Source organism: Diadema setosum, chromosome 1, assembly GCF_964275005.1.
Source record: "Diadema setosum chromosome 1, eeDiaSeto1, whole genome shotgun sequence".
NCBI classification, from domain to species: Eukaryota; Metazoa; Echinodermata; class Echinoidea; order Diadematoida; family Diadematidae; genus Diadema; species Diadema setosum.
Window position 1 is genome coordinate 5,256,851 of NC_092685.1, and position 19,686 is coordinate 5,276,536.

A 19,686-nucleotide genomic window follows, 5' to 3' on the forward strand; every position below is an offset into this window, starting at 1 on the left:
CATTACAAACAGTAACATGAATTTCCCTGCACGGTGTAAAAGCGATTGATATACAGTATATGCATAAAAATCTTAAAGCCCGAGCCAAATCGGTCACATATTATACCTGTGCATTTGGTCTAAGTTCCTGTCCAGCATACGGCGCATTGATCATCACCTATAGCAGGTTCATCTTAATCGTAACATTAACCAGGGAGGTGGAAGAAAGAGTGTTGTATGGCTCGGTTGATGCGGGGGATCATGGTGTCACTTTCAACGAGAATGATTAACCTTATTTCAAATGTTAGATTTTGCTCTTCTTGAACACTTTTTGATAATGATAGAAAACCTAAATAGCACTTGTGCCACCGCGTAGAATCTCTATAAGTAATAAGTATGAGGCATATTGCTATAACGTTGTCAGATTCGGTAGTTAAATGTACATTCAAAAGCAAGAAAAGGCAGTGGGTGTACACGATGCGTACGTGACACATCTCAGACAAGAACTGAGCTGGCCATTTTGGTGTCAATGTCATTTGAACTACAGAAGTTCAACAACCTCTGTCGAAACGTTTATAACACAAAGAATCTTACCAATATTTTACTGTAACTTTGACTGGCATGGTGAATTTGTACGCGTTTGCTTCACAACGAAACGCTTGTGGTAGTCAAGCATTTCTCGTCACCCTCGGCGCCGGGCAGGACAGGTCGATTGGTGCCAGGCTTCGTACAAAATTTGTGTAGGCCTATTGTACGCTGGAGATATTACGTAATAGGCCCTACGTTGAATAGGTCACACGCTACAATGGGTATGAAAACTTGGTGTCAGTAGAATACTACGTGGTTTGTGTGAGAGAGTGTGTATATGTGTGTTTGCTTGGTTTTGTTTATCTTTTCTTCTCCTTTTGTTGTTGTTGTTGTTGTTGGTCGTGGGTCTGAGTTTGTGACAGGATATGAAAGGATATTGTTTTTCTTAAATGTAACAATGCCACGAAAGGAAAGTTCTCATATAGATTGTAATGAAGAGATAATAGTACATCTCAAAAACTTTGCCGCAAAATCAAATCATATTAAAGGTTTGAATCCACTTGCTTTGCATCATTGAATTCTCAAACACAGTGACTTTTTGTGTAGGTGAGCGTTGATTAGCTAGTCCTGTCTGATAATAATGAGCAACAATTCAGTGCCGTTCTACTGAAAATGACGTGCTTCTTTTTCTTATAGTGAAAAAAGTAAAAAGTTGCGACTGCAAAACCATCCTTAACTTCATTCACATATCATGTTTTTGAAGCATGCAGCCAATTAAGTATACTAAAAGATACAATGTACATTAATTGTAAACACTATGTGGATATCAATATCAACTCCATCGAACAAAAATCAGTAAAAAAATATCGTGGCACTCTTATTTTATCTCAAGTTTTTAATAATTCAAACAATTCGCCATCACTCACACGCACATATGCATACACACACACACACACACACACACACACACACTTAATCATCACGCTATATAGTACACCGTGGCACACGTTTGGACACCCCATGTTTCTATCCATCGCAGCACTATACGAATTAAACACAAAATGGTTGTTCTATTTCATCGATCTCACTTTATTTTCCTTAACAGTATACATGAAATAAAAAAAAAAACAGACAACAGATCAAGACATGTAGATTTTAGAAAATGTGGAATGTGTGCAACAAAGAAAATACGGCATGTGTATGTTTAGAAGGTAATATGTATATATGTTATATATATATATATATATATATATATATGCCAAATTAATTTGGTGTGATCTTCGTGTGGTCATTACTTAAATTTGGAATCAGTTCATTAGGGCTAAAAACATCGTTAACTCAAGTGGAATGTTCAGACACTTGAATCCCCCCCCCCATTCAATGATGCAAGCATATAATTATGTAAACAGTGATAGTGAAGAACTCAAATAGCGAAAAACTCCGGAGCTTGCTTTTGTGTGGAATCTTATTAGAAAGAAATTATGAGACCAGGCAATGGATCTAAAATACAGAATAAATCTATTATGATCGAATAATAATAATATTGATAATAAAAACGATATAGAAATAATAATAATAACAACAACAATAACAACAATAATAAACAAATGCAAACATTACACTAAAAGAAAAAAATGTTGATGCACAACTGAATCTTTCAAGCTTGGGCAATCTGGTGTCTCCTTCTGGAATATTCGAGATAAAACCGAGCAGCTGGAACTACTTTTGGGTTACATCCGTCATGATAAGGATAGCCACAATGCACGAGCTGGAGCTGTTCAGCTGTGAAGAAAGAATATGAGGGGGAACATTTTTTTTTCGCATACATAATCGCCCAGCTCCGTCGCGATACAGACAAAAATAAAGAGGAGGAGGAGGAGAAACATGGCGACAAAAAGACAACAGTATGCAGGAATCGAAAGCACACACATAATACGATAACGATATCGTGTTCAGATATCAAAATTTCAGAAGAATGAGGAGGAGGACAATGTCATCCAGCCATAAGTCAAAACTGTGCAATTATTGTTCAAAATATGCTGGAAATGCAACAAACTAATTTTCGGTCGAATTCACTTTTGAAATGTCTTTGTCTTTACTCAAACGGATGCATATACAAAGAGCTTCAAGTCATTATGGAAAGAACTGATTACTACGAAATTTTGATTAACCTTGCTTACGGCAATTTCGACTATGGGTAAGTATAAGTTATTCGGTCTGTAGAGTACAACTTCAATTGCCAACGTGTTGGTGATTTCACGAGTCTCGGAAAAACTTGCAAAAGGGTTTTAGCTATACAGTTCTCCAATATTCAATGAACTCTGAACAATAAGTGACAGCTCCGTCTTTCTCACGGCGAATCAAATGAATTGTTAGTGGGTGGCAAACCTCAGTTACTTATGAAAAAAGTGTTTCGGCAGTGCCTTCCAATAAATGTTGTGTTATAATATAGTTTTACAGGCAATTATCCAGTAAACAGCTGAATTCAGATTATAAAAAAAAAAAAAACACTCAAATTTATTGATGTTGCGATGGAAGATTAGAAAATACGGTAACCAAACCAGGAAAATCACCAAAGGGTTCATTTAACAGCCTCTGGGAAAATGCGTACTCATACCTGTTTCAGCGAAAGACAACACCTTTCACTTAGCCGAATTTACGGCCGCCACGATCTTCTGCAACTTTTCATCGTTGTCGACCATACCGTCTCCGTTCTAACATCGGATGAGAGCAAATTTCGAAAGAAAAAAAGAGAAAGAAGTACGTGGATTTCGTAACTCTAAGTCCAACACATGTTACATGAGTATCAGATTTTTGTTTTGTTTTGTTGTTGTTGTTGGGTTTTTTTTTTGTTTTGTTTTTGTTTGTCTGTTTGTTTTTACACCATGCTTAGCTAACGTGTAATGGTGAATGCTAACGACAACCCCCGCCCCCACACTCCCCGGAACATAGTCATTGCAATCTAGGTCAGTCACCAACTGTTTCTTTTCTTGTGTCACTGTGCACCGACACCGGATACAAACATTAGGATCCATGATGTTATCTCGTAACAACGTTTTGAAACAATGTCTCATTTCTTGCGTACAAACGTAAACGTTTATGGCCTGTGAAGTTAAGTTATTACCTATAGTGCTTGTTAATCATAATAACCAATATTTTTTTTTCTATGCAGACTCAAAGCGCTTCTACAATGTCAACAAAATACAATAAATCTGTTAACTATATTTCCTGAACAAAACAAAACAAACAATGAGTTGAAACTGACAGATCATTAATCAGTAAAGGAATTAAGTCAGAACTATAGATTATATGTCATTACACCAGAAAGCTGCAGACTGATGCATTTGTCAGTGTATGTCTATAAGCAGAATAAGCAGCCTGAGTTCATCATATTATTATAGGCTCTGCCCGAGTCAATCATTTTGTATCGTTGAAGGCGCACTGAAAAATGCAGTGCATGACAAACTACCGGCACAGAAATGAAATATACATGTGTGTAATGTACAAAAGTAAAACCAACCATCCTTGACAACGTTACTAGAGAGGTCATATCAATCACAGATCGAGGTGGTGAATATGCCATATGGGGTGTATAATGCCTGCATGAGCTTGAAATAAAAAAAAAAAGAAAAAAAAAAGATGCGTACTGAAAGCTTGCACAAAGATACGGTTTAGCAAGGATAATGTATTTGTATAATTTCCCGTATGTGCCGGAAGAAAGGTTCCGGAAAGTGTAAATACGATTATCAGTACCGGTACACTCATATAAATACGGTGCCTATGTGATAATAACAATGTGTGAGCAAAAAGGGGGAAAAAGACAGCATGACGGCCCTAATGATAAGGAGAGTCGTTTAACAAACAATGACAACCGCAACTGCCCTACATCGACGTAAATTTGTCAATCAGTTGCAATGAAAATATCTCGACGGAAGAACTTCGCGAATTTAAACAATGACAATGTTGATCAGTGGGTTTTATGTGCAGTGACAGTGTATTATATACCTTCTTGGAATGGACGAGCTTGTCATTGACAAAAACTTCCATCTCTCCTGTCAGTCCATTGGCCCTCTCTCCCTCCTGCGAATAGGGAAAGACAATGAGATATAAAATAACAGTAAAAGGTTGATGATCTGTCGATAAGGTCGTAATAATTGTGCTGTGAGATGATGCCTGATATTTGTATACGGGATAGTGGCTTACGAGTTTAGTACAAACTAAGAGCGAATGAATAGCCAAAGTAGTTTACTTCACCTTAGTCAGAGGCCGAGCTTGTGAATACTATTCATTGTGAATCTGATTGTGACAGAACATGTAGTTTAGGATACTGTAGAGCGTATAGATGAGGGAACACGCACCTAATTCCGATGCAACGGTGAAACATAGTCACGGCATATGAAATACAAAAGATTAAACACCCGTTACCTATACGGAAGAAGTTGTGACTGGTGAACGACCGCGAATTTTATTCGGGGAAAAGGCGACGATACAAGGATGATATAGCGTCACTACAACAAGTCACGAACTTATAGGGCCTACTTACAAAATGATACAGATTGAACCAAACTACCTCCTTGGTTAACATGCTCATGCTTATAATCCAGGAGACAATATTCATATTTGATTATTGAAACCGAGTATTACGTGTCAAAACTACGTGTACAACATATAGTTCCGATGGTGTGGATTTATTAATTTCCTTTCATGTCATTTATTTCATAATTGTTTTCTGATTCAGGATGATCTTTGTTTCTCATTCATTTGTCTGTGAAACAGTATATACTGTAATGTATTTGTCTATTGCAAATTATGATATCATAACCTATTATTACTATAGTTGGTTATATCAAATGCACAGGTTGTTTATTATTTTGATTACAGTACGATATCTTGAAACCTTGCAACATTATAAAGTCATCCGCCAATTGTCCATATTCTCACACTCTTGTCGTTTACTTAAGTTTCTATTGGTATTGCTTTCAGCGTCGGCATGCTGAACAATAATCAAAAAACATTTAGGCCTATATTTATAAAAAATCAACCTAACAACAAGCAGGACTATAAAATAGTTGTCTGCAAGGACTTAGAATTGACGGTTTCTCCAGAGTGATATGATTATTGTTATTAAAAAAAAAAAAAAATCCGATCGATTTATCATGTACTTACCACGTCAACATCATCCCCGAATCTGTCTTTCAGGTCCGAGGATAACCGGTAAAACTGTGCATGGTAATGGAAAATTTCAAGTATAATTTACCAGGTTAGTTGCATATTAACTCCCCTTCTGAATCAATATCTTCATATTATTTAATAGACATGAGATTGTAAAGCACAAACACGCTCAGTGCTCCTGCATGTTGTTTGCGTTCATTTCTTATACTCATCTTAATCAATAAAGAGCTTTCAATGTCCCAATGTGAACGGCAAATATCAACTTTTTTGTGTGAGATGAATTGGCAATTAAATCAACAATGGAACACGTCAGGTATCATCTCTAGATGATGTCTGACGTGATTTACTACAGTAGGCCATTTATAACGTAATAATTTTCACAATAAAAACGTAACACGCCCAGTATTAGTATTGCGACAGCTAATCAAACACAGATGACTCCCTGATTTAAATTTTACGGAATATTGAAAAACCCACAAGAGTTCGGAGTTACTTACCCGGGACCCGTACCCTCATCCGCCACTGAAAGAATAAAGACATAAGGCAGATATTACAAATTTGTACTACAATATCTTGCGCTATTTATCATCATCATTTTATTTCATTATTGACAAATAACAGCTTTATAAGGTCAACATAATCATATTCAGTGCAATCCAGTTTAACCATTGCCTCAAGAGATTTTGCATTTTCCCAATAGAGTTGATAAAACAAAACAAACACATCTCACATCCGAATCTCGGAAGAAATGGTTCAAGACAAAGTTTCTCATTGCTTGGTGTGGAGTTATTGCGAAGCATGCCTAAATTTACAATCATAATAAATACAGTGAGGAGGGAAAGATCTAGTGCGAGAATGATATGATTGGGAGTGTCACAGACCTAGAGAGCGTGATGAGTGAACGCACAACAACATTCTGATATTTTAAGCTTTCCTGGAGACTGTCTGTCATGGTATTCTTAATACTCGGGCGTTCATTCAAACATATATACGTAACACAAGCCAGAAAGGATCAATGGATTCCGCATACACTCAACGCGGAAGATGATCGAGGTATGAATGTACAGGTGTATATGGTGATCATGCGCGCTTATGGCACAAAACGTTGCTCCCATATTTTGTCATTATACTAAAATCACGAAACTATGAAAACTCTATCATGTCAAAAAATCTTAATGGAAAACAAAAGGATCAAACATCTTACCAGTATTTCACTTTAATCTTGACTGGCATGGTGAGATCGCACTGGGTGCTTGCAAAAGTTCTCAAAAAGAAAGTCGATGCAAGCGACAACCTGAACGTTAGTACCGAATCTACACACCACACCCGAGAATGTAGTTAATTCTGCAGACTGTCCGTTCCGCTGTATATGTTCATCCACAGAACTCTAATCGTACAGAATTCTCTGTGTTCATCACGCCTAATCGATTAGGTTGCGCGCGTATTGTGTGTGAGCACAGTGATGTATTAATATGGGTGAAGTGGAAACAATTCTCCTTTCAAGCTTTCCTGATATTACGTAATGCAATGAGTATAGGTCATAGAAGAGACTGAAAACTGAACGCCTATGTGTGAGTGCCTCTCGAGGACAGAATTACAGCAGGAAGCAGTTTCTTTCTCATTTGCTTGGATGTCTTAATATTGTGTGCAGGGGCAGATCTAGATTTTTTGCTAAAAGGGGGGTGGGGGAGAGAGAAAGAGAGTTTACGTCCTGACAAGCAAAAAAAAAAAAAAAGTCTTCACATTTTGTTTTTGCTGCCACAAATTCGTCTTACAAGCAAAAAAAAAAAACAAACAAACAAAATTGTCACATATTTAGCTGCCACTTTTCTTCTAACAAGCAAGCAAGCAAGCAAGCAAAAAAAAAAAAAGAAAAAAAAGAAAAAAAAGAAAAAAAAAAGCTGGAGGGGAGAAGATATTAAATTCCCTAACCCTCAAAGAAAAAGAAAACAATAAGGAGTCCAAAGGGGAGGGGGGTTACCCCAACCCTATATACCCCACCCCATCCCGGTAGATCCGCCACTGTCTTGTGCGTACAATCAGGGAGGTGAGAGGAAATCAAGGACGTAGGCCCACTGGTCACATATCTTCATCATACAGAATGTAGGCCTATATGTATAAAAGGTGATTTATCTCCTTGGTACAATGCTCAAACGAGTGATATTCCATTCCGGGTTTGTTTGTTTGTTTTTGTTTTTTTTTGCCGAACAACTGTATAAGTTAGTAGACAAAGGCATAATAATGGTGAAAGTCAGAGGAAATTACTCTCACAGAACTAGGATATGATATTTTGTGCCACCACTTTGTGAATTGACGATAATTAGGCCTAAGTGCTAACACTGAATCGAAAGCAGACGAATCGATGAGGAATACATTACAAATCAGTAAAGCCACAAAAAGAATTCTGACTACAGAACCCCCGTATCCATGATAATGCGAAATTTGAGCTTGTTTTTCAATAAGAAAAATGAAAGTAATTGCTCTACTTATCCTTCATTGGTAGGGAGCTATAGGTTGTTATATCTTATAATCCATTCGATTGAAGATAAGCTAGTATTCTACCAACAGTCGTGATGCTTACTCAATCGAAAAAAAAAAAAAAAAAAAAAGGAAAAATCACGTAATTGCCGGTAGAATAATCGTTCGCAACTTTCTTGAGATGATATTTGATTTTAATACTTCAGACTGGTTTACTGTGCGTTAAGATAATCTAATCTATGTAGAATTTACTTTAATTGTGAAATTCATGACATAATTTTCTACTGTGATCAGCAGCAAAAAGTTTGTGTAAGAGAAGCTAAGTTGATCGACAAGAAGTTGGCACCTCCGCCAGAGGAGTACACCGGATGATACATTCTTTACCATTCTTTTGGGTAGCTGATCAGTTACAGTAAATTATAATAGCGCCATCTATGTTTCTAGAGAAATAGGATCGTTTACCGTAGCGTAGGAACCGTGGAGAGGTTGGTCCTGTGATCGTGGACTCAGCTCTTCGTAATTTTGATTATTTTCTGAAAATGAGCTGGAATCAACAAAACTCGGTAAGCATGAACTTCAGATGGAAATGTCACTTTGACGTACCAGGTCTTACAGATGATTATCAAATGCTTGTGTTGTCGGGGTATCATTTAACTTGGAGCTCGGCTCACAGCAATCGATGGGCAGTGATGGGGCAATCTTCATACATACAACGTAGCCAGCCAGCCGGGGCATAATGCCATAATTACACCACAGCCCAGTCGCTGTTCCCCGCACGGCGTCTGGTCGGGCTAGCCAGGGCAGGGATGATACTGATGTGCCATTTGTGGCTCGCTACGACTACCGATGTAGTACAATTTTGTAAATACATATAGAGTTCTAGTGTAGTACGCGACTCTTCATTGTGTGTCTCGTGCATAACAGTTTTAGTATTCTAAATCTTTTAGAATTGTAGTGCCTAACATTAAATTTCCAGTTTGTTTGCCCATTTTATGCACACAGATTGAGCAATGTCCCCAATTCAATGATATGAATTTTTTATGATAATCATAGCAAGAGCACGACAAAGACTTTGCTACAAATTTTCAATCAGGGAGGTGGTTCCCACCACCGTCTGCTCTGGTAGATTCCCTGACAAGATTATGATGTTTATTGCTGATATTTTCGTTTAGTCACTGTCGGTACGATCAATGCAATTTGGTGGTCTTGGTGCATTGATGCTCCTGCGACGTGATTGACAATTCTTCCAAATTACATAGGCTACATGCTGTGTATCTACATCAAGAGTATTCCACCCACAAGCTTAAAAATTTTGCATGTGTGGCAATTCCTTCAAATCAACAGCCATATATCTACAGCTACATAAACCTTTTAACATAGTTACATTTGGTTCCCCTTTTTTCTCAAGCTCAGTCTGTAGAACCTATTACTCAGAGTGGCATAGACTAGAGATGTACTGTACGAGCTGAAATTTTCGCGGTGGTTTTATTTTTGCGAATTTCGCGAATCGCCTTTGAACCGCGAAAATAACAACATGCGAAAATAACAACGTGCGAATAGATAAGTACAGTTAGACCTCGCAACCGCGAAATTAACAACACGTGAAAATGTCCTGATAGTAGCAATTCGCAAAAATATCTGTACGCGAAAATTTCAGTTCGTACAGTATTTAGTATGCATGCTGGAGATACCGTCATTACCATATTATCACATGCACTGACTTTAGCATCTTATGCTCCATCACTTGCATTGCACCCTCCTATATCTCTTGTTCATGGTCAATGGACAATTATTGTATGTGTTGATTAAAAACAAACACAAGAAATTTGTGCTCTTGGATGTGTGAAGTGTTAGGATCTTCCTGACTGAAACTGTGCGGGGAACAATGGACATCACAAGGGGAAGTCTAGATGACATCACCAGGCCGGCCAGAACCCATCGCCACAGACCAGGCAGCAGGGTATCATTGAACAGCTACACTGGCACATCCAGTCCCATCAACAGACCACCAAGCAACACCAGCAGTTCCTTTGAGATCCTGCCTCCTGACCCCGATATTCTGCTACAAGAGGTACCTATTAAGTGGCACTAAATACCCAAATTCACAGAGGTAGTTTATGTAAAATATATGGCTTAGATATGGAGTACCTAATTGCCCATGTACATGTCTGCATCCCATTTTGCATTGACCTGTTTACTCATATGAGGTTAACAATAAACATGTATAGCTACACAATTGAAATTTGCGTAAATGAAATAAATTCAAATCACCTAAAGTTGTAAATTTTGGTTGACAGGTGGGATTTGTTAAAGTCCAGAAAGAAATGGAGCAATCACAACAACCCCTCATCCCCTCCCCCCCCCCCAATATAAAAACAAATAAACTAAAGTGAATATTACAAAATTGCCTTTCTCAGATAGCTACCAAGCACCTGAACTGCTCCTTGAAACCCTTGAATGTGTTTGTCAAATCAATTTTGGTTAATCACATAATATGCATTTCCTATTTGAAGTGAGAACTTGTACTTGCTCTCCTGTAATATCCATATCATACAATTTGCATGTTAATGCAATTATACATTTGATCAAAAACATTATTTTTTTAAAATGTCTTTGAAACGATAGAATTCAGATGAGATAGTGAGATATTGTATAATCTTTTATTTCTGCTTACAGATATTTTCACGCATTAAGAGGTCAGGGACAGTTTCACAAGATGTTGCTTTCGCAAATTGACATGGACGCTGTCGTAAATGCATTGTTACCCTAGCTCACTGCAACATTTTCGTGTGTTGTTAAATTTGCGATCCCACTGTGATTCACAAATAACAGCTTACACAGTGGTTATTTGAGTCTTTGGTCACACAGTGCACTGATTTGCATTGCATGGAATACTAAGTACTTCAATGTACAATAGCTTGATGAATTTATAAAACGATGATTCCATATGAGGCTGAGAACACAACATTTCTTCAATGTATATATCACAGTATGATGAAAACAGTGAAAGAGGTAGCAACCAGATTACTATTGTATGGACTTTTGCTGTATAAAGCATTTTGTATAGCTTGTTTTCCTGTATGTTTCCATTTATATTTGTGTGACAGACAAATGATATGGCAGTGATGGAATATCTCAGCTCCTCAGAAGATGATGCTGAGGATGCAACAGGTGACGATTATGACACTAATCTGGACAACAAAGCTTGTTCAGGTTTCTATCGCAGTGAAAATAAGGCCTCAAGAGTTGGCGGGGCTGAGAGCAGAATTCGCAGCCTAGATTTACTCCTTGCCAAAACAGAAGAGTCTAATGACAGTGCCAGTGATGCTGATGATGTAAGTGATGCCAATAACTTTGAAGATGGCGTAGAGTCCAGCCATGCATCCCCTCATTCCCTGAATACGGGAACAGGAGAACCTCCTCCAGGGGAGGGAATCGGAAAGGAGGAGGAGGGCAATGAGGACCCTGATGCTGATTTAGCAGGCATCACAGACCCGGAGCTGCGGAGGGCCATCAAGAAGATGCGCAAGCTGGACCGCATTCTCTCCACCAAGGTGACGAGGGAGCGGGAGGTGAAGAGGCAGCGGAAACTCCTCCACCACCAGCTGGAGGTGGAGCTGGACTCCATCAAGGAGGAGGGAGGCGGCAAGTCCCGGGAGGCCACAGAGAACACCACTCGGTTCCTGGCCCTGGTACCTCCCATCAGCCATGATGAAGGTAGTGCACTGGATGCAAGTAATATGGAGGGTTTACTGATATCTTACCTCGTAATGAAGATGATGGCAATGGTGATTATGATTTTCATGATAATGATGACAATAATGATGTTATTTGAGATACCAATAATGATGATAATGGGTTGTGAGGTTTATTCATGATAAGAATGGTTAATTGGACATTTATGAGGAAGACATTCATGGAAGACATTACCCACATATTTAAGGATATTTAAAGATACTTTACACTAAGCAAAATGTAGTAGTTCATCAACAGTTGTGATTCAACCACTTTATTTAAACTTCATGGCAAAATTACTTTTTCTCAGTTACTTGTGTCACAAGTTATGTACTCTTGTGTCATCTATTACAGGAGTGAATACAGATGATATCCCATCAACTCCAGTGTTTGCCACACAGCCTCCAGAGGGAAGTCCATCCCACAGAGCAGCCAGCTCATCCTCCAATCAGCAATCAACATCAGGTGAGGTAGTGACTGTTGATGCTGTGGTCATTTTTGCATGAATCATGACTCTTGCCAATGTAGTTATACACAAGTTACAAGACCATTCAAAAACATTCTCTCATTCTCTACATAGGCATCAGCCAAGTTGGAAATCTATTTCAGTTGAGGCTCCACGAGGTTTGATGCATATACACATGTAGCTGATAGCGGTAAATCTCAAATTCTTTAGAAAATTAACTTCCCACAGTCCCAGTATACCTGTGATAGAGAAGGTCAATTATACATTCAATACTTTCACAAAGATACAGAGGTTCGTGTTCAATATTGTACAGTATGCTCCCATTACGTGTTGGATGAGTACAATGCTGGGGGCCGATCATATGAAAACCGAAATACCCCAATAAAACAACTGGTCTGCAGATTGCAGGGCAAGGTCAATTGTGATGGTGGTCGAAAATTGTGTGACATGTTCTGTGTGAATTATCCTCCACCTTATATCACAATGCTTCTCAGAGAGAAGATCCAGACGGTCCTCCAAGACATCACCAAGGGAGACAAAGAACCAGAGGCGACCCAGACCCCCTGGGGGAGGAGGAGGCGGTGGCACCCAAGGCAGGAAGGAGGATGAACCAGACTTTGTCCAGAGAAATATCGATGTGAGCATCCCAAAATCATTGTGCCTCAGTTCACAGAGTTCTGCACATCAATATCATTTCTTCTTGTCCTTTACAAGTGACCAGGGCCCAGTTTTATCAAAAGAAATAATCAATTATAAATTTCCTTACCACATAGGCTGCCATAGACTTACAATTGAAATCAAATATTTAATCAATTATAACTCTTCATATAACAGGGCCCAGAATGACTAAAATTGCATTTTGACTGACCAACAGTATTTTAAATTCCTTGGAGGGGTAAACCTGATAACTGTATTGGATGAATAGTTTTGATTGAGTGTTATTGAAAGGCTGGTGGTCACAAACCTTTTTCTTTTTTTGCATTACCAGGACAACCAAAATGAAATGAAAGAAGCAAAACTGCATTTGAGATTTACTGACAGATTTGGAGTTCAACCAAGCCTGTATGGATACATGCACATTAGCACAACTGTCCAAATGAGTCTTGTGAAAGACAGAAAGAATAATTATGTTAACGTAGTGTCAGCTATTTGTTGATTCCATTAGTTAGAAACTGTGTTTGTGTCAATTTTCTGTGATATCATCCGTGCATTGTCTCAAATCCTGTCCCCATAATGTTATTTCATTTTTCTTTCATATATCCGTTTAGTTGGCATCGGATGCCGGCAGCCTGATCGCCATGACTGACGATGAGAAGAAGCGCCTGGAGGACCTACTCCAGGATGTTGAGATGCTCGGTGAGGAGGATCCCACAGAGGTACGTTGCTAGGCGTGGCCACCCAGAAGCTTCTCATCTCACCTGCTTCCTTTCACTCCACACAGTCCATCTCCCTCTCTCACTCCACTTTCTCTGCTTACCCCTCATGCTCCCTGCCACTTATTCCAATTTTGTAGATTGTCAGTTGCCACCTGCTCAAAAGGGGTATGGTAAGGAGTGAGAGGGAAGGGGTTGAAATGGGATGGGGGAAGGGGGAGGCAATGTCTCAAACAGAGATAAGGTTCTTGCTCCATAAAATGATGAGATATCTGGTATGCTTTTTCACAACATTTAATTTTGTGGTCACAATTGTACACTCCTTCTTAGTTTCACCAAAAGATTCTGTCATCATTTATGGAAGATTTCTGTATCATGTGAAATAGAATGATAGTCAGAACTGAGATGCAACAAGGGGCTAGCAAAATTTTATTTATGAAACATTTTATGTATATGACAATCGTGCTTATTGCGATGAGTATTATGTTTTTGCAATGACTGCTAATCCTGTGTGTTTTTGTTGCTGTTGGGTTTGTCAGGCCACACAACCAGAAGTAGCTGGGCTTCAGCTGAAGGCCATGCCTGGGACAGGCTACAAACCAGACACTGACAGCCAGAAACTCCTAGAAGACATTGATGAGAAACTGAAAAACCTACTCCCTGCTGATGACTTTATCAGCATCTGTAGCACTCCATCTCTGGTGAGGATTTTATTTTTTATCTTTTTTGTCATGTATAAGACATGTACCTGTTAATTTTGCATGATTTACATGTCATCTATAAATAATAGATTACCCATATGTGTAATAAATTACACATATGTGTAATATGTGTTAGTACACCATTTACCAATCTTGCATTTTTTAATCAGTAAAAGGAGAAGATTGATTCCATCTTATAAACCATTAGTAATAGCCTAGCAAGTCCTAGAGGACCCACAAAAATGATAATGTTGTCTGTAAACTGGCAGCATTGAATTTCACTGCATAATATGGTATATTGCAAAAGTGGAAATTTTCACGGTGTTGACATTTTCGCGCATTTCGTGCAACCAGAAACTAGCACAAAAATAAAAGCACATGAATATTCTTGCATGCCATATGTTCTAGTACTTACTGTCTTGATTTCGCGGAATTAAAAACACTTGAAACTCTTCTTATCGGGCCGAGCGCGAAAAATTAGTCGCGTGAAAATATCCACTTTTACAGTATTGGACAAAGATTAAATGTAACTGGTTAATTAGTTAAATCTGCCCAAAATCAGAAGGAAATTAAACCATTGCCACTTTGAAAGAATCATCTAAGAATCAATCCTAACTGTTTCAGTTATGAGGCTTTGAAAGTCTTCAGTGGACACAATTATGAATTTAAAAAAAAAAAAAATCTGTAAGAGGTTTTTTACTTGAATCTTATGAAACACGAACAAGTAGTAGTTATCATAATGAAAAGACACAGCACCAAGGTACAGCAATTTGATTCATGGGACTTGACTGGCTGATGATAGTTTTGTGCATTTCATTATGACTACTCAAGTTGGCAGAACGTGGCACCTCCTCCTTCAACCCCCTGGCCTTTGAGCTTGGGGAGCGGATCCTACAGGAGACAAAGGAGAGCAGGACCCAGCAGGAGAGACTGAAGGACATTGAGGAGGAGCTGGCCCACCTTCAGCTTCAGGTGGAGGATGAGGTAAGGAGGGAGGATCTTGGAGAAAGATTCATTTCTGGCTCTTTTGCCTTCTTGTGTCTGCAAAACAGGACTCTGAGTATGGCAACATTAGTGTTTGACCTTCACACACTCCAACCAATCTATCCCCTTCTCTCTTTATCATTATCCACCCAAGGTGGCAGCTCGTGCAGGTCATGTTGGATGATAGCAGCCACCTGAAACATACTTGTATTAAACTCAAAGACCCACATTCATGAAGGTGGTTTAAATTTAGACCATGGTTCATGCAAATTTCTTCTGTGTATATACAATTGACAGATTGCGTACGCCACCCGACATCCAGTAACAAATGTGTGTTGATACATGCATGCCAAAGATATGTCTATTTCATGCTTATTTTAGTCCATTGCCGAGATTTAAACCATGGTCAAAATTTAAACCACTTTTGTGAATTCAAACTAGAGACCTCCGTTAACATTCTATGATTCCTGCCTTTAAATAAAATACATGTATGTAAATATGGATTTTACAGTTTTTCTCTGAGATGAGAGAAAATTAAAAAAAGGTGTACAAAAATGTTATTTTTCAGTATGAAGCATTGAAAGGGTTCGAGGGTTTTTTGACCTTTCACAGTGTAGTGTATTCAAGCCAGATTGTCCTTTTTTTTTTGGGGGGGGGGGGGGAAATTGAGCAAAGAAAATGGGATTCCATTGCCTGTGATTCAATGGATGATGGTTGCTTGCTCCAAGCATGATTGATGTCATTAACAGTTTTATGTTATTCACAGACAAAACAATACCAAGGCAGAGATGTGTTTCATCCACCAGACACATTGATTATCACAGACAGTTAGAATTGTACTGAATTGCTGCATCAAAGTCCATGACCATGGTGACACTCGGTCCTTTATGATCATTAGAGATGAAAAAACAGGAAGGTATTAATCAGCAAACATTATTATCTACTGTAAAAAATCCCAGATAATAACACCCTTCTGCCCCTCAGGCAATGGCAGCATCAGCAGTAACAATGATTAGAATATAAATAAAAGCATGTTGAAAGCCTAATTCCTTTTTTTCCCCTTTCCTCTCTAGATCTCATCCCCATCGCTGTCAAAGGCCCAACTGAATGCCCTATTTCAGCGATGCTCTGAGGCCAGTGACCGTACCATGACAGAGATCACATCGCCCCGCCTACCAGCCATGTCCTCCACCTCCTCCTCTCCTTCCGCCTCCCCAAGGGCTAACACCAACCAGACGGAAGCTCCCAATGGGGCTGTGGGCAGCCAGGAGAAGAAGCTGTCTGATGACAAGCTGCAGCAGCTGCTCTCAGAGGCCAAGGCCAGCCTGGGGCTACTGGCCCTTGAGAATGCCCCAAGCACCAGGGCTAGTAGCAGGACAGAGACAGAAGTGACCACCAGCAGGGAATCCCCCCACCAGCTGGGTTTGTCCCTGGGAGACTCTCCTAGATCTGAAATGAGTTTGAGTGAGTACCAACAGTCCCTTTTCTTCTCATTCAGGAAATCTGAGTAGTATATTATGCAAGTGTAAATGTTTGTAACAGAAAATTTGGAGTAAGATTTTCTTTGTTTTGACATCAATGCAAAGTTGAACAGGTATTCAGGGGGTCGGAAAGTAAAGGCATCAGCCATGCACAGTCTCTGAACTTCCCCTTCCCCTTTCCTGTTACCTTAAATTTGTCATTGTCTGTAGTAACTCAGGGGCAGCATGACTATTCTTTACTTGCTTGCTTTTTCTCCAGTATTTGTTCCGGAAAAAGTTAGCCACAAAAGTCTTCATTTCAATCACAATTGATAGGAGAGCAAGGATCAATAAACAAATATCAGTAAGATCAGACACATGTCTAGGAAGTACTGACTATATTTGCTTGTTGGTAAAAATATTTTATTGTCCATTTAGCACCTCATAACTGCATCTTGATTTTGTGACAAAGATATATTTTGATAATGCTTATTATACTTCATGTCATTTCTTTTACATTTCATTGAAAACAGTGAAATACTTTGACAAAGCATTTCCCTCATATATCCCACTGTTGATATTCTTAGCTCATTTATTCATTTATCTATCTATCTGTCTATCTATCTATCTATCTATCTATCTATCTATCTATCTATCTATTTACTTATTTATTCATTCATTCAGTATTCTTTACCCAGGGTAGCCCCATCAGTAGTTTATACACTGTTAATGATGAATGAAGAATGGATTCAAGCCTGATACAATCTGCTTTTTTTTTTTTTTTTGCATACATTCCTGATGGTACAATGGTGATTTTATGTTTGTCCTTCTTTGATGTAGATACATCACGGAGTCTGGTGTCTCATGACATGATCCAACAACTGTTGAAGAACCCACGCACAACCATGCTGCAGTCGCGAAACCACAGCACTAACGATCACCAGCTGGAGGTTGACAGAGATCTGGATGATGATGAATTGAATGCCTCTATGGACAGATAGCATGATAATACCCTGTCCTTTGCCCATAACATATAGGATGAGAATGAGATGTATTAAATATATTGATGTTGACTTGGGACTCACATACTCTGCACTGTCTATAATTTGTATTTTACTCTGATTTTTTACAGTGTTAGATATTCCTGGGGTCTGTTTCATGAAGTCATCACATAAAAGTCTTTACACAAATGTCAGAATGGCCAAAGTCACTCATATGAAGCTATGAGAGACTTTCAGAGAGAAGTAAAATCCACTTCATGAAGTCTCTCATAAGTGTGTCTTATGAGCAAGAAGTCTCTCACAAGACTTACATGAAACAAACCCTTGTTATCAAACTCTCCTATGACTCTTCATGTGCCTCATCAACATGTGTGGTTTGTCACATAACAGACTAGGCCAAAGTTGTGTATCAAATATGTGTCTTTCCAGTTGAGTTTGCCATGCAGTGTGCAGGAAAAGCTCTCTTCCAGACATCTCAAGTGCTCCATTTACTGGTTGCCAAATTTAGCCCAGTGGTTACATCACAGCCATTTGAACCAGTAGGTTACAGGTTCAAATCTCTGTTTCTCTTTCATCTCATTTCAACTATTTGATTTCCTGTAAAGGTGTGCCTTCACTGTTCTACCTGCTGCCTGCCTGGCATAGCCTGGAAGTTGTAGTGCGTGTAAAGTGGATTCTTAAGTGACATACTCAATTCCAAATGGATTGGTAACCTTTGCTTCCATGTACAGATTATTTCAACGGAATTACATAAAAGACTCGCTCATATGAGGTAATTTCAACCGACTATGTGCAGCAGTGACATAGCTGTCAGATTGCTAGATTTTATCCAGAGTGGTGGTAGTGATAGATATGTGACCATTTATGACATAGGGTAGCTGGAGGAAGGGGGGGGGGGGGCACAGTTAAAATGCCCTAACCACCTTGTCTTTGTTATGGTAATGCCACAATGTTCTCTATGGTTTTGAACTATCAATAACTATTTTAAAGGACTTGCTGTGCAATGGAATAGCAAAAGATACAACTGTCATTGTCTCACTCTTTTCCAAGGCCTGCTTCAAAGAAATAACAGTTACCCTGAAATAATGATTTTAGCTAGCTAGTTGTCATTTCACGTAGAGGAAAATTTTCTCCACACAGTTTGTGTATTGGTTTCTTTCCGTGGTGCATCTGTGTCGAGGATGGTGGTGTTTTTGAGGACATTGCAAAGCAAGGCAGAAATAATGCACTTGTTGTATCCTTAAATAGGATCTCTATCATGCATTCTTCACAGAACTGGACTCGGAGAAAAATGCTCTGAGCTGAAAAACAGGAGGAAAACAAATGAAACACAATATTAGCCCACTTTGAAGTCTGTAGACAGCGTGTATATTGCCGATGCTGCTCCTACCTTAATGGATTGTTCTGTTTATTTTACACACCTCCCCATTTCTGTAGAATTGATAGCATTGACGTCTGAAGTGATACAACCAGTGATATTCTTTTCGTCGGTATGTTTTTATTGTACACCTTAATTCTTATCCTTACTGGACTGTTGGCCTTCTGTTACAGACAAAGGAATAAAATTCGAATTATATTCTTTGTTGCAACTTTTTCCATTCTTGAAATATGCCGTGTAAATAAATATTTCAATATTTGCAAAATGCAACATTATTGTACTGCCTTGGACTGTGTGTCTCATACTCTCTTGGCTAGTCATTTATAATTTGCACAGCAGTGTCAAAAAATTAGTGTTCATCGCTGTCATTGTCATTTGTCATGCAAGACAGTCCACCACACACACACACACACAGACACACACACACACAC

General features: G+C 38.8%; 1 protein-coding gene and 1 long non-coding RNA gene across 2 annotated transcripts; one reads left to right on the forward strand and one right to left on the reverse strand.

The window, feature by feature from the left end:
• Positions 1-1,842: 1,842 nt before the first annotated feature.
• Positions 1,843-7,031, reverse strand: LOC140246910 (uncharacterized). Its single transcript, XR_011902567.1, has 6 exons — positions 6,884-7,031; positions 6,177-6,201; positions 5,674-5,727; positions 4,513-4,587; positions 3,125-3,221; positions 1,843-2,289 (listed from the first exon to the last, which is right to left on the reverse strand). It is a non-coding gene; the product is annotated as an uncharacterized lncRNA (long non-coding RNA).
• Positions 7,032-8,625: 1,594 nt separating this feature from the next.
• Positions 8,626-19,453, forward strand: LOC140246917 (fibrous sheath-interacting protein 1-like). The gene is made up of 10 exons (XM_072326241.1): positions 8,626-8,720; positions 10,006-10,228; positions 11,265-11,874; positions 12,247-12,357; positions 12,853-12,995; positions 13,627-13,734; positions 14,271-14,432; positions 15,264-15,416; positions 16,490-16,880; positions 17,717-19,453. Exons 2-10 carry the CDS (start codon positions 10,043-10,045, stop codon positions 17,875-17,877), a joined length of 2,025 nt encoding a protein of 674 aa, XP_072182342.1. The 5' UTR covers positions 8,626-8,720; positions 10,006-10,042; the 3' UTR covers positions 17,878-19,453.
• The last annotated feature ends 233 nt before the right edge of the window (positions 19,454-19,686 follow it).